Source organism: Dermacentor albipictus, chromosome 7 (genome assembly GCF_038994185.2).
Source record: "Dermacentor albipictus isolate Rhodes 1998 colony chromosome 7, USDA_Dalb.pri_finalv2, whole genome shotgun sequence".
NCBI lineage: Eukaryota > Metazoa > Arthropoda > Arachnida > Ixodida > Ixodidae > Dermacentor > Dermacentor albipictus.
The window spans coordinates 80715414-80742375 of record NC_091827.1 but is presented as its reverse complement, the minus strand read 5'-3'; the positions used below and the strand labels follow the sequence as shown (position 1 = coordinate 80742375).

Here is a 26962-nt window from a genome sequence, read left to right as displayed (position 1 = left end):
TGAGACGTACAGCTGGGGTGGAACCAAAAAATCCCCTGCGCCAAATTGTGCGCTCAGGACATCGTTGGCTGCCGCACGCGATCGCTGGTTGGGAGGGCCGACTATATATACCGACGTCGGAGAGATATCGGACGAGTGTGCATTCCAGCCTTTTTGGTGCGTTCCGGTGCCGGGCGTTCTGGGTAAGCAGCATTGGAATGACCAACTATGGCTTAAATTGTGTCCGCGCCTAGGCTATGCTCATACTTTCAAAGTGGTATCAGTATTGCCGTAGCGCCACGGCACTGATACTTTTGTAAATCGCTTGCAGGCGTTAATTTTATTCTTCTGCCCTAGTTCATCTTTAATACTCCGAATGCTTGCGATATCAATTTTATCTGCTGCATGAATGTTTAGGTTGGGAGGTTGTTTGGGTATTGCAAGATTACACTAAAACATACTGCTTGCGAGTAGGCTCCTGCTTTCACCTAGTTCTGGTTTTCCTCATCATATGTATATATATATATATATATATATATATATATATATATATATATATATATATATATATATATATATATATATATATATACACAGTGAAAGCTCGTTAATTCGAACTTCAATAATTCGAATTTATGGATAATTCGAACTGTACGATTTGGTCCGGCCAAGCTCCGCAGAAGTCTATGTATAAAAAAGTCCGTTAATTCGAACGCGAGAAGGTTCCCTCACGGATAATTCGAACTACGCTCGCCTGGCACACGGCCAGAGAAACGCGCCTACTGCCTACACACAAGGCTGTATTGCCTCCGAAACGGGGAGAACGGCTAGAGAAGGCAAAATCGGAAAAAATCTAACCGACGCGGGGTCAGCCAGAAGGCAACGGCGGCTGCCGCCTCTCCGTTCTACGTAACCTCCGAGACTTCTTGCCCGTTGCGAATCTCGGAGGCTTCGCAAATCTTGTATAGCTGCTAATGTTGTGCGGAAATGGCACGGCAAGCGCCAAAACGCAGCGAATCAAGTACGTCGCAGCTGCGCTTGCAATCAAGAACGAACGAATCAGGGCCTTCGCCACCTTCATATGTTCGGCGTCTTTGTCTCGGCAGTCTTCATCGGTTGTGTACCTCTGTTTTCAGCATAGGAGGTATCAGCCGCCGCGTTAGCCTCGGCTAACGTTCGTTTCGGTGGACATCGGTGGTGTTGCACAGTCGGACCCAGAGCATCGACTTGAAGATGGCGTGTGCCCGCGGCACACGCCATCACTTTCTGACTCGCCAAATTTCTGACATTCCCTACTGCTTCCCAATCGCAGTGTACTGTTGCTCTCCTTCACTTTCGTTAGTTCGAACTTTCGTTAATTCGAACTGAAGCGGCTTCCCCTTGCGGTTCGAATTAACGAGCTTTTACTGTATATTTATATACCAGAAAAAAAAGCAGTTCTGGGTCCGGGTAAATATTCACAGTGAAGTAGACGCGCATATGAAGCGGATTATTGACGTTTCGGCCGGGGTCCGGCCTTCATCAGAATACATAGCATGGTGTCAGTACAGTTAATATACATGTGCCTATCAACCAAATGAAGATACGTTTACATGACAAAACGAATAAAATGAGCGAACAAAATGCATCCGAATCGTTCAAAGGATAGCTGACACGTGTATAGACCGACGGCGATTGCAAACATATCATCTAAAATGCAAAACATAAGAACGCACCGAAATGAATTGTAAAAACCAATCGCCACGTGACAACAAACGTCAATACGTGCTCAATATGTGCTATGTTATCAAGCAAACACAGCCACAGAAAAAGGGGAATAGCGACGTACTAGTAGCAGAAGAGACAAGTGACGGGCTACAAAGACAGGCAACTCAATTTTCCTACAGATTCATTCATACCACACGCGACGGTATCAAACTTATATATAAGGAAGGATTCGCGGGCTTCTCTATCATAATTTGAACGAAATCCAGATTCAAGCAATGTGACTCTCAGTGTATCAAATGAGTGGTCAGGAAGATGCACGTGTCTTGAGATGGGCAGGTTGGGCAACATGTTAGCGTGGGTTTTATGATTGTTAAAGCGGAATCTGAAAGGCCCTTCTGTTTGTCCGATGTACTGTTTTTTGCAGAGCGTGCATTCAAGCATGTATATTACGTGTTTTGTGTCGCAGTCGAAATCGCCTTTGATTTTTAAAGAAAAGCTTGAAGACGTACTAGTAACCTGTTGCGATGTGACCATGTAGGGGCATACTTTACATCGCGGTTTTCGACAAGGATGGCATCCGATGGCATCAGGGCAGTAAGTCTTAGATGATGATGCTAGTATATCTCGAATATTTCTAGCTTTACGGTATACTGCTTTAGGCGGATCAGAGAATATGTTTTTGAGGCGTTCACTTTGCATTAGAATATTGTGGTGTTTCTTTAATACATGCGAAACACTTGAGACTGACGCAGTGTGGGTTAGGACAAGATTTGTCTGGGGTGAGGGAGTCGGTTTGTTCTTAATGTAAAGAAGCGTCTTTCGGTCTTGCGCGTCTGCGCGTTTTATTGCATCGTCAATTAATTGTGCTGGGTAATGTTGTTTGGCTAAAGCGTTTTTTAGGGTACCGCAATTCTTTTGAAACTCTGATTGCTCAGAACAAGTTCTTTTAAAACGTAAGGCTTGGCTATAAGGAATGCTAGTCTTACAATGTTTAACGTGACTGCTACCGAAGTGCAAATATTGACATCTATCTGTCGACTTCTTGTATAGGGCAGTAGACAGTTTATAATTTAGCACTGAAACGCTGACGTCAAGGAAGTTAATAGTAAATGCAGAATACGTGTGAGAAAATGATATGGATGGATGGGCATTGTTAAAGTCAGATATGAAAGAAAGCAGTTCCTGTTCCCCATGAGGCCAAATCAGAAAAACATCGTCAATGTAACGTTTGTAATAAAAAGGTTTTAACGTCCTGGTTAGGAAAAATTTATCTTCTAGCTGGCCCATAAATATATTGGCGTAGTTCGGGCCAATTCGCGTACCCATACACGTGCCACTAACTTGCACATAGTGCTGTCCTTCAAATTCGAAGTTATTTAGTTCTAAAATGAGGGCTAGCAAAGTTGCCAATGTGTCGCTATCGATGAGCTTCTCGGGTGATACAGATTCGTAGCAATTGGTGGACATAATGAATTTCAACTACTGAAAGATTTGAATAATTTCGCCCGTAACTTACGCTTGCGCGAATACTTCCATGACCGCTCCAATTCAAGCGATTCGAAACATGCATTACCCTCTGGCAAGCACTGGGTCGCTCCTACACAGAGCGACAGATTTTTGGACATGTATATCAAAGCAGTACAACGAGACGTTCTGCAACTGTATCAAAAACAAGCACCCTTCCGCCGTAATTTGTCCGCCAGCGAAATGAAAGCACTAGATACGCTGTCCTCTCGCAAAGACATCGTCATTAAGCCTGCTGACAAAAGTGGTGCCGTTGTCGTAATGAACAAGTCCGATTACACCGCAGAGGCCCACAGACAGCTAGCAGACGCTACATTTTATAAACGCCTTGATCATGACCCCACTGAGCAATATAAATCTCTGATCATAAGCACAGTGGTAGATCTCATCAAGAAGAAAAAGGTGCCTGACAATGCGGCTCACTCTCTAATTCCACTAAGTCCTGTTGCTGGTCGTTTTTACCTTTTACCTAAAATACATAAGATAAACAACCCAGGTCGTCCCATCATTTCTGGTATAGGTATAGTCAAAGAAAACTTGTCCAGCTACGTAGATTCCCTGATTAGTTATATCCCAGCTACGTTTGCCTCTTACGTAAGAGACACTACCCACTTCCTGTCGGATATAATCGATCTCATTATTCCTCAAGGTTCTCTTTTGGTCATAATTGATGTAGCATCTTTGTATACTAACATTCCACATTCTGATGGCATCATGGCAGTCGTCAATTGCTACGAATCTGTATCACCCGAGAAGCTCATCGATAGCGACACATTGGCAACTTTGCTAGCCCTCATTTTAGAACTAAATAACTTCGAATTTGAAGGACAGCACTATGTGCAAGTTAGTGGCACGTGTATGGGTACGCGAATTGGCCCGAACTACGCCAATATATTTATGGGCCAGCTAGAAGATACATTTTTGCTAACCAGGACGTTAAAACCTTTTTATTACAAACGTTACATTGACGATGTTTTTCTGATTTGGCCTCATGGGGAACAGGAACTGCTTTCTTTCATATCTGACTTTAACAATGCCCATCCATCCATATCATTTTCTCACACGTATTCTGCATTTACTATTAACTTCCTTGACGTCAGCGTTTCAGTGCTAAATCATAAACTGTCTACTGCCCTATGCAAAAAGCCGACAGATAGATGTAAAGAATTGCACTTCGATAGCAGTCACGTTAAACATTGCAAGACTAGCATTCCTTATAGCCAAGCCTTACGTTTTAAAAGAATTTGTTCTGAGCAATCAGATTTTCAAAAGAATTGCGGTACCCTAAAAACGCTTTAACCAAACATCATTACCCAGCACAATTAATTGACGATGCAATAAAACGCGCAGGCGCGCAAGACCGAAGGACGCTTCTTTGCATTAAGAACAAACCGACTCCCTCACCCCAGACAAGTATTGTCCTAACCCACACTGCGTCAGTCTCAAGTGTTTCGCATGTATTAAAGAAACACCACAATATTCTAATGCAAAGTGAACGCCTCAAAAACATATTCTCTGATCCACCTAAAGCAGTATACCGTAAAGCTAGAAATATTCGAGATATACTAGCATCATCATCTAAGACTGACTGCCCTGATGCCATCGGATGCCATCCTTGTCGAAAACCGCGATGTAAAGTATGCCCCTACATGGTCACATCGCAACAGGTTACTAGTACGTCTTCAAACTTTTCTTTAAAGATCAAAGGCGATTTCGACTGCGACACAAAAAACGTAATATACATGCTTGAATGCACGCTCTGCAAAAAACAGTACATCGGACAAACAGAAGGGCCTTTCAGATTCCGCTTTAACAATCATAAATCCCACGCTAACACGTTGCCCAACCTGCCCATCTCAAGACACGTGCATCTTCCTGACCACTCATTTGATAAACTGAGAGTCACATTGCTTGAATCTGGATTTCGTTCAAATTATGATAGAGAAGCCCGCGAATCCTTCCTTATATATAAGTTTGATACTGTCGCGTGTGGTATGAATGAATGTGTAGGAAAATTGAGTTGCCTGTCTTTGTAGCCCGTCACTTGTCTCTTCTGCTACAAGTACGTCGCTATTCCCCTTTTTCTGTGTCTGTGTTTGCTTGATAACATAGCACATATTGAGCACATATTGACGTTTGTTGTCACGTGGCGATTGGTTTTTACAATTAATTTCGGTGCGTTCTTATGTTTTGCATTTTAGATGATATGTTTGGAATCGCCATCGGTCTATACACGTGTCAGCTATCCTTTGAACGATTCGGATGCATTTTGTTCGCTCATTTTATTCGTTTTTCATGTAAATGTATCTTCATTTGGTTGATAGGCACATGTATATTAACTGTACTGACACCATGCTATGTATTCTGATCAAGGCCGGACCCCGGCCGAAACGTCAATAATAATCCGTTTCATACGCGCGTCTGCTTCACTGTATATATATATATATATATATATATATATATATATATATATATATATATATATATATATAGAGAGAGAGAGAGAGAGAGAGAGAGAGAGAGAGAATCAACTTTTGTACTGAGCCCTTAGTGACGGTTGGTGCGCTCTGGCACCAGATGGGGTGGAACCTTCTTCTCAGGTCCCATATGTGTGCAGCAGTTCCTGGCCCCTAGCCGCCAGCGCGAGCTGGGTCGGTAGGTCGGGGCTGGATAACAAGGTCTCCTATCGCTCGGGGGATGGGGCTGGGGAGGGTGGGGGGTAGGGATGGTGGGGGGTTCTTGAGCTCAGTGCACTCTGCAAGGATGTGTGCTAGAGTGCCTTTTGACCGTCTGAAAAAATGGCATGAAATGTCATGCTCTGTTGGGAACATCTTGTGCAAGAGCACGGGATGCGCTAGCGACCCCGCTTGCGTGCGTCGCACGATCGTTTGCTGCGTTCGGCTGGGTTGCGGATGCGGATGGGGAGGCCTACTTCTACCGCTTCTGTACATTTGCGTGATTTCTTTGTAGCTTGTCACGGGGTGCGGTAGCTCTGGCTCGTCCTCAGCCCAGATTGACAGTTCTCGGGCATAGTGGTCGGCGAGTGTGTTGCCTTCCACTTGCGAGTGAGCCGGGACCCACACGAGCTCAACGGCCCATCCCGGTGATTTGCATTTGGTGCAGATCGCTAGTGCCGTGGGAGAGATGTTCCCCTTGCGGTAGCTTGTGTAGGCGGTCTGTGAGTCTGTGACCACGGTCTTCACTGCCGGTTGTGTGAGTGCGAGGGCCACGGCCACTTCTTCTGCTTCGGCTGTATTCGTCGTCCATATCGACGCGCCTGTGACCAGTTTATCGATGGTGGTGACGACCGCCGTTGCTCTGGTTCCGTACTTAGGAAGCGAGGCGTCCGTAGAGGACCTCGGGGTCCTCTTCCTGTTGTCGAGCCAGTGCCTTGGTCCACGCAGAGCGTCTCTCGTTGTTCCTTCCCGGCTGCATGTTCCGGGGGAGGGGCTTGGTCTTAATAATGTCTCTCCACGTTGTGTGGAGCGGCTCCGTTGTCAGTTGCTGTTCAATTTGCCATCCTATCTGGCGTAGGACGGCCCGACCGTATTCTGTCCGGCTCAGACTTGCTCTCTGGTGGGATAGGTGTGCTTCCACCAGCTCTTCCACCGTGTTGTGGGCACCCATTTCCAGCAGCTTCTGCGTTGACGAGTAGACGGGCATGCCCATGGCGAGTTTTACTGCTTTCCTTGTCGTCTTCAGCGTCTCGCGGTGCACCTTCACAAGCTGGAGGTAGGGGGCGGAGTACGTTAAGCGTGACACGACGAATGCCTGCACCAGGCGCAGTGCGTCGTCTTCTTTGATTCCTCTGTTCCGGTTGGTGACTCTCCGGATCATGCTCAGGACTTGCTCTGATGTGGTCTTGATTTTGTTGGCGGCTGCGTGTGCCTTGCCGTCGCTGCGCAACAGCAGGCCCAGTATCCGGATCTGCTGCGTTAGTTTGATCTCTGTGCCGTCGATGGTGACCATTATGTTCGGCGACGGCTCTTTCTTTGGTCTTCCGGGCTGTACCATGAGCAGCTCCGAGTTCTGTGGAGCGCAGCTCAGGCCGCAGGTCGTGGCATACTCGTGGACGATCGTTGCCGCTCTCTGCAGGGCTTCCTACGCCCAGGCATAGAAGACGCGTTATTCGCGTACCTATGCACTAGTATTGGAAAGAAATAAGGTGATAAATAATAAAATTTTAATCGCCCCTTGAACAGTTCGTTAGCAAATAAATGGGCATGAGTATACTTGTGCCTTATGTATCATGTAGACACGCGCTCTTTCTGCGAGCGCCGCAGGACTAGCACAAGAGTGCATAAAACATGAAGGTATATTTTGGCTCGCTTCAAAGACGAATATTACGCAAGTAGAGTTTAGCTTAGCAATCACCACGCCATAGGCAGGAGTACTTAACGCAAGACTGGCAATTATAATGCTATTACCTGTAATTGGGAAAGTGCTTGTTCCTTAACAGATGGCGTATAGCAGACACACTATTCATATGATCAAAAATTAATTGGGCAGCTTTGTGCCTCAACAACCACGATGTCATTACAAGACACTCCGTAGTGGAAGCGGTGGGGGGGGGGGGGGCGCTCCGCATTCGTTTCGACCACCTGGAATTCCTTAAAATCATGGGGTTTTACATGCCAAAACAGTTTTCTGACTATGAGGCACGCCGTAGTGGAGGACCCCGGAAATTTCGACCACTTGGGGTTCTTTAACGTGCACCTAAATCTAAGTACACGGGTGTTTTCGCATTTCGCCCCCATCGAAATGCGGCCGCCGTGGCCGGGACTCGATCCCGCGAGCTTGTGCTCAGCAGCCTAACACCATAGCCCCTGAGCAACCACGGCGGGTAGGGGTTCCTTAACGTGCACCCATTACACGGTGCACGATGGTTCTGGCATTCCGTCCCACCAGAATGCGACCGTCATAGTCGGCTTCGGACACTCGACCTCGAGCGTAACTGCGCAATGCCACAGCCACGGTGCTACGGAGGCGGCGCTAATAGCGCTCGCTGCTATTACAATTTCCCTGAAAAATTATAATTACTTCCTGCGGTCGTTTCTTTTGTCAGAGTTGAAACGGGTGCACGAGTGTTACTACGAATTACGTACGGTGTTATTTATTTCAATACTCGCCCTTTCTTGTTTTTCTTCTTGCAGCAAGGCATGGGGAAATACGAGTATGGCCGGGGTACACCTCAGTTCCCCACATTTCTCCTGCTTTTACTGCTGACGTTCGAAGCGACGCGTTGCCACCGTTCGCCACCGGGAGGCTGGGTGCAGAAGGACCCAAGCGAGCCACGCTTCCTTGACGCGGCACGTTTCGCCGAACGGAAGGCTGTGGTGCCAGGCGGTCGTATATACCGCGTGCTCCAGGTCCTGTCCGCGTGGACCCAGGTAAGACTACGTCTCTATGCGGCGAGCTTCTCGGAGGGCTGAGGGTTTTTGCTGCTCTTATTGAAGCGAACGGCTCTTAAGTGGGACCCAGTGAAATTCATTTTACGAGGTGACCTGTAACCGCGGCGAGTCAACGTTTTCGTGCTGTGCAAGGCGGAAAAGGAAACACAGACAACGAAATTAAGCAGACTCACCTGCAGCAGACATGTGCCCACATTGAAGCAATAACTTCTAAAGCATTCAAAACACTCGGATTAATGAGAGGACGCTTACGTCAGGCTATCCCGAACAAAGAAAAAATTATTGCATAAATCTCTCTGGTTCGCTCCGAAAATATAATATACGTCATTGAGTTGGAACCCAGATTAATATACCTGATTAATAAGCTAGAGTCTGTTCAGAATAAAACGGCCCGATTTACAACAAGAAAGTACTCACGCCATTCCAGCATAACTAATATTAAAGCATAACTAAACCTGCCATCACTAGAGAAGACTGCTGGGAATATTATATAATATTCAGAAGCTTTATCATAATCACTCGTCATTCGAGGCTTCTCACATAAAGCCTACCCATCGCATTTTCGCTCACCTAGATCACCCTTTCAAAGTTGTAAACCGGCGTCCACGTACAAACATCTTAAAACCTCGCCACTCTTTGGGGCCATCCGTCGTTGGAATAATCTACTACACGGCGTCGTGTCTATAAGAAGTCATGTCAGATTTGTACATATGCTGAATAGTTCGCTGAGGATCCCCCAATAGTTATGTCTGAATCCTTATGTCTACAAGCTTGTAATATTTTTTGTATACGCTGGTATCATTTAGTGTCTGTTTCATTGATGTCGCTGTTAATGACTGTTCATATGTTTTCTGCAACCCCCTCTGTTTACTGTAACAGCCCCTCCCCGCCCCGCCCTATCTAACGCCCAGAAAGGGCCTTTGGGGTATGTGAAAAAAACAACACCCGTCACGTGGGCGCGCTGGAACTGCTCGTGCGAAAGAAATTGCCTTGTGCGAGCAACCCGAGCAAAGCGGGACTATACTCGGACGGACCCTCGGCCCTTTAAACGTGCAAACTTAAATCTAGAGCAAGGATACCTGACCTTTGATGCAAAGTTGCTTCCCAAGAGGCCCATGATGTCATGGATAGTTGTGCAATTCTACACACTTGCATTCATGGCACAAAGCTTTTAATTCGGCTAGTAATAATGCAGGATGACTATCCAAACCGCAGTTTCGTTCTTTTTTATTGGCTGCTCTTTACAAGGCTCCTTCGCGAAACGCACCATACCCGACACACGACAAAAAAAAAGAAAAAGAAAAGGAAACAGAAGAAGCTGGATTAGTGACTCGGGCAAGAATGGTTCGCATTGCAATATCGGCGCTTTCGTGCAGAGGTCGGCTTAGAGCTGACGTTCGAGCTCATCGGCCGATGTTACGACACGCGCGGACGAACCAGCATGCCAGGCCCCTCCTGCTGTGCTGAGCAACGACCCGAGCCACGACAGCTACCTGGGTGGTGCGCACCAGAAGCGAGGGACCGTCGGCAGCAGAGTTACTTCGCACGAGCGCTATTTGTGCACCACGGCGCTTATACGCCAGCAGCAGGAACACAGATGCCGCAGTGGCTTCGCTCCAGAGCCGGTTTAGTGCAACGCGAGAGGTTTCGACTTTCTCGCCACTAAGCGCGCCGCGGGTCTCTGAGGACCTTCTAACCTCCCACGTGCCGTCGATACCGCAGCAGCATAGCGGCGGTGATCGCGAACAGGCTTCCAGCGTTCGTATAGCGTAACAACAACAACAACAACAACAACAACAACAACAACAACAACAACAACAACAACAACAACAACAACAACAACAACAAAACTTGTTGCCAAATGGTAGATTGCTGTTCAAAATCGCATAATGCATGGTTAGCATCCAAATACTACACTACAGATATATTATTAGATGTTAGGATAGCGTTAGGCAACTATTCGTTCTTTTATAAAGAAGTAATGCAGGAGAAACGAAAAATATTCTGAGGTAAAAGCTGAGTGTGAACGTTGTACGGTGTTTTCGAAGTTACCCTTTTTTTCTATACGTCCTGCGAATGTTTACATCATGAAAGTTAGGCGTAGAATCACAATTGTGCTGTCGCATTTGGCTTACTGGACTAGGTTGTCACGCTTATGCGCGAACTGTCTTACTGTTACGTTTGCTGCGTACGACAAAAGCAGGATATTCATGAAAATTACGAATGTACCCTTCGCACAGTCGAAACAAAGCTGTCTTGAAATATTGCTTAAAACCAGTCTAATCGTGCGACACATATGCTAGGAATATTTTCGGAAGTAAAACGGATATTGAAATAGCTCTGTACATATGATGACCTTGATTCGGAACTACGAAAAACAAATTGAAAGAAAGCGACGAAGAGGCTAATGTGTGACGAGTAATGATAAAGTGACGGCTTGCTGAAGACACGGTCAAAAACACGGTCACCGGGCTCTTATTCCACGTCGGGACGTCGAAGATTGTGGCGGCGGCTCATCCTCCTGCATCCTAGGGTGCGTGCAGGAGAACCCAAGGTACCCAGCAGCCGGGTCGTAGTGCAGGCCGTGGAGAACTTCCGGCCGCAGTGCTGAGGGTTGTTGGCGCGGGGTGGTGAAAAGTGGTTTTTCACAAGGACGTCCTTTCGCAAAAAAGTCGAAGGCAATCCTCACCTACATACCCTTTCAACAACGTCGATTTTGCCTTCCAATTACTCATCAAGGCTTCTTAGCTCCGCTGCTGTTCGGCGTAGTCGTCAGCGCCTATTATTCCCTAGAAGGTGTCCTCCTCTTCATCGTCTTCTCGTGGCTCGTCCAAGACGGGCAATAGGCATTACAGTGGTTCCGTTCCGAGTTGTATGTCACGATGATGTTAAAGTTTTGCAGTCTGAGGCTCCAATGTGCAACCCTTTATATTTGCCAGCCAACACAATGTGTGGTGGTCTCTCAAGATTTTGAAAGGGCTACCGCATAGGCAAGGCCGAAATTTCACCGTAGCCCGAATGATTCCAAGGCATTCCTTTTCCGAAAATAAAATAATTGGCTTCGGCTTTCGACAGCGAGCGGCTAGCGTAAGCTGGAACTCTTTCAAGTCCATCTGTCCTTTGGACTAACACGGCACAGAGGCCTAGGCTACTTGAGTGGGTGTGAACTTCGATATCAGCTTCTTTGTCGAAGCGTGCAACTTCTGACGGTGACTACAGGCGTTGCTTCAGTTCTTGAAATGTTTAGACTTGTGGCGTTCCCCCACTTCAACTCGGCGTTATATTTTGTTAGAGTAGTCAATTGCTTGTCGGTGTGCGAAAAGTCCTTGACAAAGCGTCTGCGATTGACACACATACCAAGGGATCTGTGCACTGCCTCCTTGTCGATGGGCTGCTGAAACTTTGCGATGGCAGCTGTCTTCCGTGGGTCGAGACAGACGCCAGACAGGCTGATGACGTGGCCCAGGAACAGCAGCTCTTCGTACTCAATGCGACGCTTTTCCGGTTTCAGGGTAACTTCAGATTGATTGATTCTGTCTAGTACTGTTCTGAGGCGGTTCAGGTGTTCGACGAAAGTGGCGGAAAAAATTTATGACGTCATACAGTTATAGAAGGCAGATCGGCTTTTTTTAGTCAGCCAACACTGTCTATGACGCGCTAGAACGAACGAGGTGCTGAGCAAAGCCCGAACTCCACGACCTTGAAGTCGGCGAGACCGCTCGGCGTAATAAACGCCGCCTTCTCTCGATCCCTCTCGTTAACTTCAATTTGCCAGTGACCAGTCTTCACATCCATCGATGAAAAATTACTTCGAATATCAGAGTCGATCCAAGGAGTCATATACCCATGGAAGAGGATATACGTATAGGAGACGATAGTCGGTACCGAAACGCAAGTTCATTCCTTTTTCTTCGCCAAAACTACAGGTCATGCCCACTGGCTTTTGGACGGCTTGATGGTCTCTTCGCGCAGCATGTCGCTGAGTGGTTGCTTTACAGCTTCATGTTCTGGGATCGAAACTCTGTACAGGCTCCGATGTATGGGTCGATCACATTCTGTGGTTATTATGCGATGCTTTAAGACTCGTGATCGTTGCATTCTTGAATACGATGAAGAGGTGTGCGTGTATTCCAGATGGAGACCTTTGACTTGTTCTTGTTTAGGCCTACGAAGACTCGGCTTAATATCGAAGGCTGGTTCAGGAACACGGCCGTCGTTATAAGTTTGGTAGAACACAGGAGCAGGAGCGTATCGCTTACTGCTGCAACGTGCCCATATAAAGAATCTTTATGCCCTCGTTCAAGTCCTTAAATTCAAGTTGAAGATTGCCATCAGTAACAACGCTCTTCCTCTGCGCAATTGCACGATTCCCCTTGCGACGCCAATTTCTCGGTCGAACAAAAGGCCTTGTCCACTCTCGATGATCGCTTCTATGTCTGCCGTGTCTTCTGCGCTGACGGAAATCATCACGTGGCACGAGGCGGCATAGTGACTTGATCTACCAGCGCAGTAAAAGCACGGTGACTCGGAGAGCTCTCCGGCAGTATCGCTTGGTCTTCGGTAGCGTTATTAATAGGGACTTCGAATTGGTGAACGCACTGTTGGTTCAAGAAGTCTATGCCGACAAGACGCGTCTCGTGAGCATCGTTCAGGATAATGAAGGTCGCAGGGTAGGTGCTGTCCTTAAGGGTAATTCATGCTGTGGAGATTCGAATTGGCGTTATTAGATGTCCTCCAGCTGTCCGAATTTGACGGCCTTCCCTTGCAGTGTTAACTTTCATCAACTGGGCGGCGAACGGCCCACTTGAAACGGAGTAGTCGAGATAGTTTTTTCGGTGTCTTCACCAGCTGCAGGGGATCTTTGGCATTTCGATGAAATGCCATCGACTGTCATCGACCTTCATCGACTGTTGATTTTAGTTTTACGGATATGTGCTTACAGACCAGCCACGGGCTGGGCCAGTGCATGGTCGGTGCTGCGGCGACAGGCAGCGTCCTGATGACGGCGAACGGGGATACTGTTGAGGTCTCCGCTGATTGTTTCCAGGTGATGGGCGATGTCACGAGGGCGGTCGCCTGGTTGCTGGTAAGGCACAATGACAGCGAATCCTCGTGGATCTATCTAGCGTAATGTTCAACGACTGTAGACATGGCCTTCTTCACCCCAGTGATATCAAAGCAGGCGGTGGTCGGGGATGCACCAATGCCCGTCTTCATTGGGAAGTTATGCAGGGCAGCAGCTGGGCGCGCTGGCTACTGCGGTGGTGGCTGGCGACAGAATTGGGCGGCCTTTCGGGGCCTTGGCACGGGCGCGGCGCGGAAACCTGGCGGGGTGCGACGGCGGCATAGTTCAATCTGGCTGCGGCTGCGGCGGTTGCGAAATTCTGATTGATTACTGGATTTGGTCATGGACAATGTCTGCAATTAAGAGCACTTGAGGCTGTGACGAAGATGATGACGATGAAGCTGCATTGAAGGCAGCAGCTTCTTTGGCTCCTCTCGCACGATCACTCTGATGGTTTCGAGCAGGTGTTCGGTGTCTAGTGCTCCAGATTCAGCGTAGTTCTTATTCGGCGTACGGCAGTCATATTTCCTGTTCCTGTGAAAGAAACTCTTCGATGGTCTTCAGCGAGTTCCATATCATCCCGGCGAAAAGTTCTTGCTTAGCAACTACGAAGCGAACTTTGTTCTCTTCAGACCTGTTGAGGTCGGGGTGGCGAAAAAGCCGAATCACCTCTTCCGTGAAAATTGCAGTGCTCTCATTCGATAGCTATGATCGGGCTTCTAGCAGAACTTCAGCCATTTCCATGCGTACAACGCTGGTGAACGCCGTCAGGAAGTGGTTTTGAAACATATCCCATGTCGCTAATCACGATTCTAGAACCAGGTCGTCGCGGCGTCTTGCATGTAGAAATATACGTGGTGCAGCTAGTCTTCAGAATCACAGTAGTAGTAGTAGTAGTAGTAGTAGTAAACGACTTTATTGGGGTCCTGAGGAGCTAAGCGGGGGCCTGCAGGTCCCTACCCAGCCGTTGGCTGATCCCATGTCGGCACAGAGAGGCCATGCCTCTCCGCTCGTTCACGGGACCTCTGGGCAGCCAGGAGCTGGACGTCTTGTTTCGGGTTTGTGATGGCCTTCGTCCAGTCTTCTTCTCGGTTAAACTCCTGTAGCACAGGGCACTGCCAGAGCATGTGATTTAATGAGCTAAATTCAGTGCCGCAATCTGGGCAGAGTGGATCAATGTCCGGGTTGAGCATGGTCAGAAAGCCCCTAGAGGGGTAGGACCCCGTCTGGAGCATGCGGAGCGGGCTAGCTTGTGACCTGTTGAGCGTATGATGGGGGAAAGGAAAACTCTGCCTATTCCCTCTGTAATGAGACGTGATTTCATTAAAAGTAACTAGTGGATCACTGTGGACGAGCTCTCCCGAACTCACCCAAGACACCATCCCGTCGCGGCACACGAAACCTCGCGCATGGTCGTGGGCTATCTCACTGGGGTTCAGATGACCCAGTAATACGTCGGGTCCCATGGGCGCTGGGAAGCAGACTATGTGGTGAACAACGTCAGATGGGTGTTTGGAGTTCAGAATCCTGGCTGCTTCTTTGGCTATCAATCCCGATACGAACGCTCTGACGGCTGCTCGGGAGTCCGTGTACACCGTTCTGCGCGTTGAGTCAAGTAATGCGAGAGCTATAGCAGCCTGTTCCACCACATCGACCGAGGAGGTCTTCAGCGAGGCCGCCGAGAGGAGTTCTCCCCTGTCATTGACAATGGCTACGGAGAACCTGTTGGCACTGGCGTGTCGCGCCGCGTCAACAAAGGTCTTTGTTCCGGATATGTTCTTTAAGATAGTTCTAACCCTCGCCAACCTTCGACTTTTATTGTGTTGGGGGTGGACATTTCTTGGAAAAGGCTCTACAATAAAGGAGTTCCTTATTTGAATATCAAGTTGCGTGGTATTTCCCTGATTGAGGTAGGACGGAGGCCTGCCGCATTCAGCAGTCTTCTGCCTGCTTTGCAGTTTGATAATCTAATAATTTGTGCTGATCTTTGTGCTTCTATAAATTCCGAAGTTGTGTTGTGTACTCCCAATGTCATGACTTTCTCTGTGCTAGCCGTGGTTGGCACGTCGATCACCCTTTTGATACTTTTGCACATAAGCATGTCTAATTTATCCATTTCCGTTTTCGTCCAATTGAGGGCCACGACTATGTAAGTGACATGGCCGATGAGGAAAGCATGGTGAGCCCTAAGGAGCATATCCTCGCCTATTCCGCCTTTCTTGTTGGACACTCTCATAATTAATCTAATAATGTTCTCAGTTTTCGTGGTGAGTTGGGCTATAGCCTTCGCGTTGCATCCCTTTGAGTTTATTGAAAGCCCTAGTATTTTGATAGAGTCTACTCTCGGGATGGTGTGCCCATCTCTGGTACGAACGCTATTGGGCACCTGATCGAGTGGGGTGAGTCCCCTAGCAGCTCGTCCAGCCTGTCTGTACAGCAGAAGTTCCGACTTTCCAGGCGAGAGTGCCAGTCCCGTAGCTTCCAAGAAAGACTCTGTAACATCCAGATCCTCCTGTAGAGCTTGTTCGACCGTAGCCTCTGATCCTCAGGACACCAGATTGTAATATCGTCAGCATATCATGCATACCTACGTAAGGAATTGCTGCAAGGCTTTCCGACAACTTGCGCATTGCTATATTAAACAGAAGGGGTGAGATAACTGCCCATTGTGGAGTGCCCTTTTTCCGAGTGTGAAATATCCCGAGACTGATTGCCTCAACTTTATGGCCGCCGTCCTGCTCTCATGGAAGGATGCAACGAAGGAGAAGAATTTAACTCCTAAGTTTAAGGCTGATATTTCGTGAAGGAAATAGTAATGTGCAATTGTATCGAATGCCTTGGATAGATCCAGTGCGAGGATCCCTTTTACATCTTTGCTTTGAGAGTCGATTATCTGTGTTTTGAGCAGGAGCATGGCATCTTGCTTTGAAAGCAAGGGCCTGAAACCAACCATATTATACGGGAATAGTTCGTTGCGCTCGATATGGCTCGATATCCTGTTATGCACTGCATCTTCCGCCACTTTGCTAATGCAAGAAGTAAGGGAGATAGGACGGAGGTTCTCCAAACTAGTTGATTTACCTGGCTTGGGGATTAGGACTACTGCGGCCTTCTTCCGACTCTCCGGTACAACGCCCTCCTCCCCATACCTCATTTAACTCCTTCACTAAAGCTTCAATTGCTTTGTCATCCAAATTTCTTAAGAGCCGGTTAGTAGCTCCGTCGGGGCCTGGGGCAGACCTTCCGTTTAAATTGTGCAGCACTTCCCTGATTTCAGCTTCCGGGAGGGAGACGTCCAGATTTGCGGCAGGCGCGCCCTCATACTGAGGGAGGGGAGAACCTGGGCTTTGGCTAATCGGAAGACATTTGTTTGCTAGTTTCCGAAATATTGAGGCTTCTGAGATGCCTTCTATTTTTTCCTTAGTAATTTATTCGTCTATGACTAGTCTCTCAATACATTTGGATTGTCCATCGTCTGAGAGATGTTTGAAGAGGGTCCATTTGCCTGTTTTGCCTATCTTCCCATCGGCTGCCGAGCAGGCGTCTCTCAGCACAATGTGTTGGCAGGCTAGTTGGTGCGGATTTATAAATACTTCGTTTAGCGCAAAACAATGGACACAGCGCCTTGTCCTGTCGCCTTTCTTGTGTCCGTTGTTTTGCGCTAAACGAAGTATTTATGCAGGCGTCTCTCCATTGCTGTTTATTAAGTTCGGAGCAATGCTCCTCAATGAGTTTATTGAGCTCCGCGATCTTTTTCCGTAGCCTGCGATTGAGTCTTTGTGTCTTCCATGTGTCAAGGAGAGAGCGTTTGGCTTCCAGGAGGTGCGCTAACCTTGCGTCCATCCCTGGGGCATCAAAATCTGTAACTATTTCCTTGGTGGCCTTCTCGACATCCATCTGGATCTGTACAGGCAGTTCACTGAACGTGTCGTATACTGCCTCATCTTCACCTCTTATTTTTCTAAAGACGTCCCAGTCTATGTATTTATAGGTTTTGGGAGGAGCTGCTATTATTTCCGTCCTGAGTTCTATTATGTAGTGTTGCTCCCCAAGTTCTCCTGTAAGTTGGACCACGTGGTCACCGCATTTCTAGTGAAGCTGAGATCAGGAGTCGTGTCTCTGGCGACCGAGTTTCCCAGCCTCGTGGGGAAACGTGGGTCCGAGACCAGCGTTAGGTTTAGGTCTGTACTCGCTGCAACTAAGTTGGACCCTTTCTTTGTTCGTGTTACATAACCCCAAGCCGGGTGGGGAGCGTTGAAATCTCCTGCGAATATTAAGGGCTGCGATTTCGCAGAGGTTGCGACCCGATTTAGTAGTGAGCGGAGATTATGATTATAAGCGGAAGGAGAGCTGTAAAAGTTGAAAATAAAAATGTTACTTCTGATTTTGCCGTGGAGGATCATTTAAGTTAACTGTGCCTCAAGACCGGATTTCTTATCCGAGTTACAAATTTTGACTTCGTGCTCCTGAAAAGAGGTGTCTTTCCTGACGAATGTGGCAATACCTGTGCCATTTTCTCCTTTTTGGCTAACCGAACGGTAGCCCGATAAATTTACCTTCTCACTAAGTGTTTCTTGCAAGAGCAGGACGTGCGGCATTATCGCTTCTGCTTTGATGAGCTGCAATAGAGCAGCCTTGCGCCTTAAGAAGCTGGCGCAATTCCACTGCCAGATAATTGGGTTTCCGGTTTGTCCCGCCATTTTCATTTCTATTGAACTAGCAGAGCCTGCAGGCAACTCGTGTTATCGGGATCCTGCTGTACTTTCTGAACTTTTGCAATGGTGCCAGTGGTGATGCTTTTGATTTTGCTAGAGTCTATCATTTTCATTTTAGACTCGACGATGCCAACTCTACGGGTTAGGTGGGAGATGTTACTGTCCATATGCTCGGCAGTGCTAGATTGACTGGCTAAGGCCTCTCTCATCTGCGTGAGCGATTCCTCAATTACCTTCATAGACGCGAGCATGTTTGGCTCTGGCTTAGGGTCCTGAGCGGGGGACTCGTCAGTCTGCGTGCGCTCTCTTTCCGTGGTCGCGGGGGGGGGGGGCAATAGCTTTGCGCTTATTCGACCCTTCTGCTTAACTGGGATGGCTAAGGCTACTTCGCGGGGTTCACGCGAGTTACGGAAGAGCTCGAACTCAGACCTCAGCGTTCGTACGGTCTCTTTCGTACGGCGTTCGTACGGCCTTTCTTAAGCATTAATATCTCAGATTGCTCTCTTATGCACCGGCGAGATGCCCTGTGTTACCTTTTTGCCGCTTGGGATGTTCATCTTCGTCTTGTCCGTCCAGGACATTGGTTCCTGGATTCGGACCCTAGAACCCGATCGTCCTCTCGAAAGGGAGCGTCTGCTGCTATTGTCGCGCCCTCTGGAGCGAGAGCACGATCTGCTGCCGGGGCGCCCTCTGGATCGGGAGCGTCCTCTCGATGCCGATATGTTTCGGCGGGGGGAGTAGAAGGGTTTCTCGCCCGCCATTGCTTCTCCGCCGCTACCTGTGTCGAAGCCACGTGGTCGTGCCGTCAGCTGCGCGTGCTGTGCGCGCCTGCGGCGCCGCCGTCTTTGGCGCACGATGTATATGGTACCTGGAAACGCTGGTTGCACTTGCGGTCTGCCGTTTGGTGTGCCCCACCACAGATGGCGCACTTGGGATCACATTGATGATCCTCTGATGGTGTGAGCATGCCACATCCGCGCCATTTGTTCTGGTTTTCACCCTTCGGGCAAACGTCGGCCCTGTGGCCCAATTCTCCACACTCATACCAAACATCTACTCGCCTGCGATACAAGGAACAAGGGTAGCGAACACCATCACATACGACGTTTAGGGGGACCTTGTGTCCGTCGAACAACACGATCACTGTTGGTGTCTTTTTGATTCTTGAAAACCCCAGAGCGCCTGGGTTTCTCCGATTGACAATCATCTCCGTCAGTTCTGCGTCACTCATGTCCACGTTGACTCCGCGGATCACTCCTTTACATGTGTCGTCCGACGCAGCCACGTAGGCCGCCACTTCTATGACGACACTCGCCATACTAATCTGCTGAACCTTAGCGTAGGCGCGCGCGTTCCCCTCGAACGGCCTGGCAACCACGAGAATGTTCTGGAAGGGGTTCGTGCAGAACGTGTCGTCGAACACCTGCTCCGCTGTTAGGGAAGCCGCCTTGGCGAGCGCACGTTTGAAAATAATAAGGTCCGTCTTCTTACCAACGAGCCCTCCACGAGGCCTTTTAATGGTCTTAAAGTGGTTCCTAGGAAGGTTCGCGATTCTGGAAGCTTCCACGACTCGTCTCAATACCTTCTGTGGTGCGGCTGTGCGGGCGCCGCCATTACCGCTTCCTTTGGCTGATGTGGGCGCGGTGGGCACGTTAGGATCACACCGCTTGGCAAGTTTCTTCTTCTTGCTTACGACTTCCATCATCAATCCATCAATCCAGCCTGAGCACTCCGCTTCCTCCGGATTGATTTCCATGCCTTCTACAACCGGGGCATTGGGGTTGGAGGCCATTTTCTAGCTTGACGATGCGTTGGGCCTAGGCTCGACGCCTGCCCGACCGCCCCGTATGGTTTGGCACGGTAGGCGTAGCTGCGCGCCAACGTGGAGTGCGGTGGAAAAGTCTCGGAAAGGTCCGAAAAATCAACCCACCGGTAAGATTTCTGTAGATGCTTGTTCCTTGGAGCAAACTGCGTCGATTGATGCACAGTTCCTGTGGGTTGAGGCAAGAAATCTGGTCCAAAAGGTTTGTAGAAACGGGAGCCGACGCACTTGCACATGTGCGTTCGAAATCGTCGTCTTGTTCCCTCCACAATCACAGTTCTTGGAGGTTGTGACCCTTTCGTAATTCTAGGGTCAGGTCTGTGCACCGTAGAACCCACGAAACGATCCATCTATGCTCCGGAAAAGACAAGTGTTTCCCTGTGTTGCTGCAGTGCGATGGGTGGAGGCGATGCTCGGTTCTTCATTGTTGTGGTTGACTTGGCCACGATCTTCGTGGTCGTCTCATGTAGAAGTCTGCGCTTCTGGGGCAAGTTCTGTAGCCTGCGGTTAGCTCGAATGGTAAAGGGCGAAGTTGGTGCGATCTTAAGGGTTTGCGCTTGACGGGGGCGTCCAAATCAAGAAGGTGAAAGCAGCTTTGCCAGATGTCCCCGTTGTAGCGGCGGCGTACAACAGAAGTGGCACAACGCTATTCACGAGACTAACTGTTTGTTTGCCGGACCTGTTGCCAGAAAACCAAGTAACACTCAACACATTGAGACCGGTGTGCAAAATCACCAATTGTCGAAATCACATCTGTGGACAGAATTCATTAGCCATAAAGTTTGTCTCGTATTCGCGCTTATGGCTTCAGACGGTCTTACGCCTTCGTTTATTCTCAGAGCAGCAGACGGACGGACGGACGGACGGACGGACGGATGGACGGACGGACGGACGGACGGACGGACGGACGGACGGACGGACGGACGGACGGACAGACAGACAGACAGACAGACAGACAGACAGACGGACGGACGGACGGACAGACAGACAGACAGACAGACAGACAGACAGACAGACAGACAGACGGACGGACGGACGGACGGACGGACGGACGGACGGACGGACGGACGGACGGACAGACAGACAGACAGACAGACAGACAGACAGACAGACAGACAGACAGACAGACAGACAGACAGACAGACAGACGGACGGACGGACGGACGGACGGACGGACGGACGGACGGACGGACAGTGAACTTTATTTGATCCTGAGGAGCTTCCGCGGGGGCCCCTATCGCGAACCCGCGGAAAACGCTGGCCACGTTCAAGTAGGGGCAGGAATACCGTGATGTTCCGCCCTTTCTTGGGTCTTCTGGAATGCCTGTAGTTGGGTCTGGAGCGATGGGCTCCAGAGTGCCTCTTCCCAGTTGGCTTCGCTGGATAGAGGGCCGTTAAGTAACGCGGGGCCTTGCTAGAACATGTGCATTTCTTTAACGGCAGAAGACTCTGCGAACACACACAGTCACTACTAACCGCAGCGGTACAGGCTGTTAAGGTAACTAAATCGAAACGTACCAAGCGGCCCCATGCGCTGACTTGCTCACGAGGTATTTATAAGGGCGTTCTGGGGCTATGGTAGGTGTACGCATCCGTGGCGTAATGGTTTTAATATCAGCTTCTGTGCTATAGAGGACCTGTGTTTAAATCCTGCCGTCGGACAATCTTAATGTTTCTTTAATAATTTATTAGAGAGTACTTTGCTCAAAATTATGGGTTTACAAAGTCACGAAGTCGTTTGAAACCAGTAGGACGAAGTTTAGGCAAATCCACGTACCTCGCAGAATTCCTATGCTGGCTGTACCACTCCTACTGCAGCTCCCGCACACATTAGCGCCAGAGTTTCTTCTAATAATTATTGTAGGAGATTCCATAACATTGGCTACCCATACATGGCTCGATGAATTTTCCAGCATAATGACTAGTGCGTACTGAAGTTATAGAATGTACACAAGTATTCGCGTCATGCACAGAATCTGATTGCACAAGGCTCGGCGACAACAAAGGCAGCAGACATAATCATCGGCAACATTCGAGAAACTACTGATGAAGAAAAGCGCTGAGCGATAACCTTTGACATCTTTTATCCGAAGAACAACGGTCACTGAAAAAAAAGTCGCAGTTTCACCCGAGAGGCGAAGCATCGATTGCGATAGCAAATCAGTCGACACCTATAGGAAGTAAGGATAATAGTTTAATCGGCCGTATAAATTTGTAAACATAGGCATAGTAACTAAATTAAAAAGCATGGTGTCACGCGCGTACAAGCAAACATGAACACAGCTTACTTGATGACCGCGGAAACTCGCTGAGAAAAACGCTGGAGTGAGGAAAACGCTGCAGCAGCAGCGTGCGAATTGACCTTTGCGCTGCGCCTCTGGTCGACGCGAACTAAGCCGCAGAAGCACAGCGCGTGGTGGGCTGTGTCGCCGTCGCAGATGGCTTTCAAGACACAGCGGCTCGGGTGGGTGCGCGGCTGAGTAGAAGACGCCGGCCCCTCCTTTCCCCCCCCTCCCTCCGCCTTGAGTCTCGCGCGACGGAAGGCGGCGCGCTTCCACCCCGCCTCGCTCCCTTGCGTGCGCGAGAATGAGCCGTGATCACTTGCTCACCCTCGCAAGCTGTCACTCGCTTTCACCCTTTAGCTTGTACTAAACCTCACAGCGACGCCGACGGCGGAAGAGTGCCTGGAGTGTCCATATTGCTCTTGCAATAAAAATAAGTGCCCACTCGTGGCAATATGCCCGAATTTCTAGTGTAGACGCTATAATTTTCTTCTGGTCGCAGGTTGTGAATGGCATCAACTACAGAGTGCTTTACACGAGGGGACCCAAGTGCGGACCAGCTGAAAGGTGGAGGATCTGCAACGAGAATCCGTATGAGGTACAGTATAACCAACTAGGCGCCACGCGCAGGAATGTAGGCCTTGCCAAAGGTATCCAGAGTGATGGACATGTGTTTGCAACTGTATTATGGTTGTCCACTGTCAACGACGGGTGATATGTTGTGTTAAGACAGAAGAGTTTCCACATGTCAACAATATGCACTGAACTAGAGGGCAGTTGGGGCATTTCGCATTGACGAGCAGGCTCTACAGAAGGCAACGCAGAGAAAAAGAATCCCATAAGGACAGCCCAGCCCGCTGGACTCTCTTCCAAGGTAAAAAAAAAGCAGAAAAAAGAAAGAGTGAGTAATATGAGTGCGCGCCTGGCCAGCAGGACCCACAATTTTTTAGAGATTGTAGCAGCACTGTTGGCTTTTCATCAAAGACAGCCTACAAAAACTCAACTAGACTTGAGTCTGATATCTTGAAACTGTAGTTGCAATTTGAATGGCGGATGGTTGAAACAGTGTAAGGCCACTTTTGTGCTTTCATGTATTCGAGCTTCCCTAAGAAACTGATATGAAAATGAGCGTGGTTGATCTATTGAATACCAGAACAATTACTAGAAGGGGAAGTGTCCGACCGTTGACAACGTGCGAAATGAACTAGAAAAGTACTGCTGCCTGTTTATCAAGAGCTTTATGGGTAGATTATGGGTAGAATTTCAGGCTCATTGCCCGGGTGTGGAGCAACATGGCTTAGAGGGCGGAATAAATGAGTGGTGCGGTTTCTTGTTTGAAGCCAACTTTACACCTAAGTGACTGAGCGAGGCAAACACTTTCGCCCCCTCCTCCCCTGCCTCTAACGAAAAATTTTCTTTTTTGGGCGAGCTTCCAGTGGCGAGGACGGAGAGCCTAACACTATTCACGATATGTGGTTTTGCTTTAACAGCGCAAATTTTTTTTTCAGCAAGGTTGCAGGCATTTCATCAAAGCAAGAAACAATGGAATCGAGGTGGACAGTACATGGTCATACTCATTTTAGATTTTAAAAGATTCAGCTGCTTGTGTGCTACCATTTCATTATTCTGAAAAGCGCATTTCAATATCTTAAAAGCGATGCCAAGAAAAAAAAAGTATTCGCTTGGCTAAATATTGCATTGAAGAAGTCTAAATGACAGCGAATTCAGTGTTCTGTCCAGTACAAATGCCATGCGCTAAGTTTCATCAATGACTTTCACGTTCTATTGTCATCGGAACTCATCCAAATCAATATACAATGTCCCTGCACATGCACTGCTTGCCTCTGGAGGGGCGACACTACTCGGGGAGACATCTTAGTTTCTCCCGCTTCAGCTTTGGAAGTAGCACATAAATGCTTACCTAATATAACCCGGATTATTATTCACAAGATATGGGCTCTTATTGAGCTTCTACTGTTCGTTGCATCAAATATAAGCATAAACAATTCAGCATCGTTAACAAACGCTTTCTCGAATTGTCGCATTAGGTGACAGACGCAGGACGACATGACTTTTACAAAGTGCATTACCGTTTCGAAATCTCATCATGACTGGCTTTCGCGTCGAGTTGTAGTAGAGAACCATGTCACTGCTGGTATAGATGTCACGCTACTCATTTCGACTTGCTGAAAATGTAGCTTCTTTTTTTTGTGTGTGCGGTGAGAAGGGCGTGAGAGCTTGTCCTGCCCAACTATCGCTTAGTGTAACCTGAAGAAATTCATGACACCTCTAACAGCCCAACTGAGTTGATCGACGGTTCTCATGTGCCGCATTAGAAATTCACTGCTATGCTTTGGTTGACGTATATGTTCTGCAATCCGCTGGTGGAACATTCCGCCACCGTCAACCATGCAGGCTTTTTGTGCCTTAAAATAGCAACCTGAACCTTCCCGCATCTTTATCATGCATCTGCATTGAATTTATCGCACGTACTTTGGCATTTCGTATATATATATATATATATATATATATATATATATATATATATATATATATATATATATATATATATATATATATATATATATATATATATATATATATATATATATACATATATATATATATATATATATATATAGGGTGTTGAAAGTTCAGCTGTGTTCTTTTTCTTAAAATTAGGCACTGGAAGGCATGCGAAAACCAGGCGTATTTTCATCGGATCCAGATTATTTTCTTCTTAAAAATATATTTTCGAAACGGGCATTGAGCGGGTTGAAAATGAACGTGTTTACTCGAATGTCACGCGACCACGATTGTGACGCGTGGGTCGGTTTTCCAGTCAAGCGAAATGAACCGCGAGTGTAACGTGAGGTGCAAAGGAGGAAGAAACGGGACCTTTATTCAAGAAATCACAATTAGCAAACAAGTTCTTTAGGGCGATCCTTTTCAGTGGTAAGCTCACTTACGTGAAATTTTGCGCGACTCGTCACCGAAAGCATCCTCGATAAGTGTTTCTGGCGCTGTGCAATGTCGCTATCGGTGGCAAGAGCGCTGTCAGCCTCTGAAGGGATCGGTGCCGGGACGAGCCAAGCCTCGCGAAAGCGGAACAATCTCCGATACTGACCGCCCGAGAATCAATCTCCACGCTTGTTCGATATTAGGTGCTTTTTAAGAGGCCGCAAAACCATTTCATTTGGGGACACTACCAGGTAACTACAAGGTCCACAGCCCTTCCGGCCGGCCTCGGATTTAAAGGGGACCTTTCGTTGGTCTTGCCATCCGCGAATCGTTGGCGTCGAGCCGCCGAGTCACGGCGGAATTCGCCACCCTCTCGGCCATCAGAATTGCTCGCCATCGAAGCGGGCGTCATACCGATTGTACTAAGTTGCCATGACGTCACGAATGGACGGAGTCGAAGCGCGAAAGTTTGAAGAGTGCTGCAGCACTGTAACCGCAACACCAGTCTCAAGGAGAGCGAAAATGGCGTCGATTCCAACAAAAACCAAGTTTTGACCTTGATCGACTTGTTTACAGATTGGATGGGGACGTTCAGGTTGCCAACATAACGACAAAAACCGCGAGATTTATTATTGCTTGGAAATGGTCAGTTTTTCCGTTATTCGAATGTAACGCGAAGGTCGAGTTCAAGCAACGAAAATCATGAAAAAAAAAGAAACTCGCGTTGCAATCGAGTAAATACGGTAAGTCTTTATTTTCGCAACATTGCTTTGTCGTGTGTGAAGCAATGCAGTGGTTGTCTGCCTTTCTTATTTGCTTGCTTTTTGTTTGCGGTGACTTATTAGTTGGTATCGCCTCGTTTCCGGGCCTATCACAATGCAACAGTTTTCGCGCAACATCTAATTTTCTATGGCGCGTGCTTTCATGCTTCCATTTTTTTTTCATTCCACAGTTTTTGTAGCCCCCCCCTTTTCTTAATGTTTCTTGCTATTTCATTGTGCGAATAATGCTAGTTTATCCAGCTGTATAGGGCCCCCTTCCCCTCTGCCACATTTTCACCTTGGAGGCCTGTAATGAATTCGTAAATACACTAATAATAATTGAAACAATCAACCAATTCTGAGTATACGGACACTGTGCCCACTACGACACATCTCTGTCGCTCCTTTTCAGCCTACGGAAAGTTGCATGGCCGTCGTCTACGCACCGTTCGGCAGCTCTCGAAGGCGACTTGCTGCGCATTCGTGTTCCCAGTGGCAAGAGGGTGTGAAAGGGCAGGCCGTGAAAGGGCAGGCCGTGAAAGGGCAGGCCGTTTACGGAAAGTAGATCCGAATAAAGAAACCTTTGCTGAAGAAAACGAGCCTCTGCCCATTGCTTGGAACAGTGATAACACCTTCTGTTAGTAGCGCTCGATGCTCGGTAGTCTAAAATTTGTTTCTCTCGGTGGTTTGGGGCGGTGGGGCGCTCCTCAGTGAGCAGAAGCAATTGAACTGCAA

The 26962-nt window shown here is 48.1% G+C and overlaps 1 protein-coding gene across 1 annotated transcript; it reads left to right on the top strand.

Annotated features, from left to right (window-relative positions):
- Positions 1–26823, top strand: LOC135898969 (cystatin-2-like). The gene is made up of 4 exons (XM_065428226.2): positions 1–182; positions 8364–8600; positions 23008–23103; positions 26640–26823. Exons 2-4 carry the CDS (start codon positions 8370–8372, stop codon positions 26790–26792), a joined length of 480 nt encoding a protein of 159 aa, XP_065284298.2. The 5' UTR covers positions 1–182; positions 8364–8369; the 3' UTR covers positions 26793–26823.
- The last annotated feature ends 139 nt before the right edge of the window (positions 26824–26962 follow it).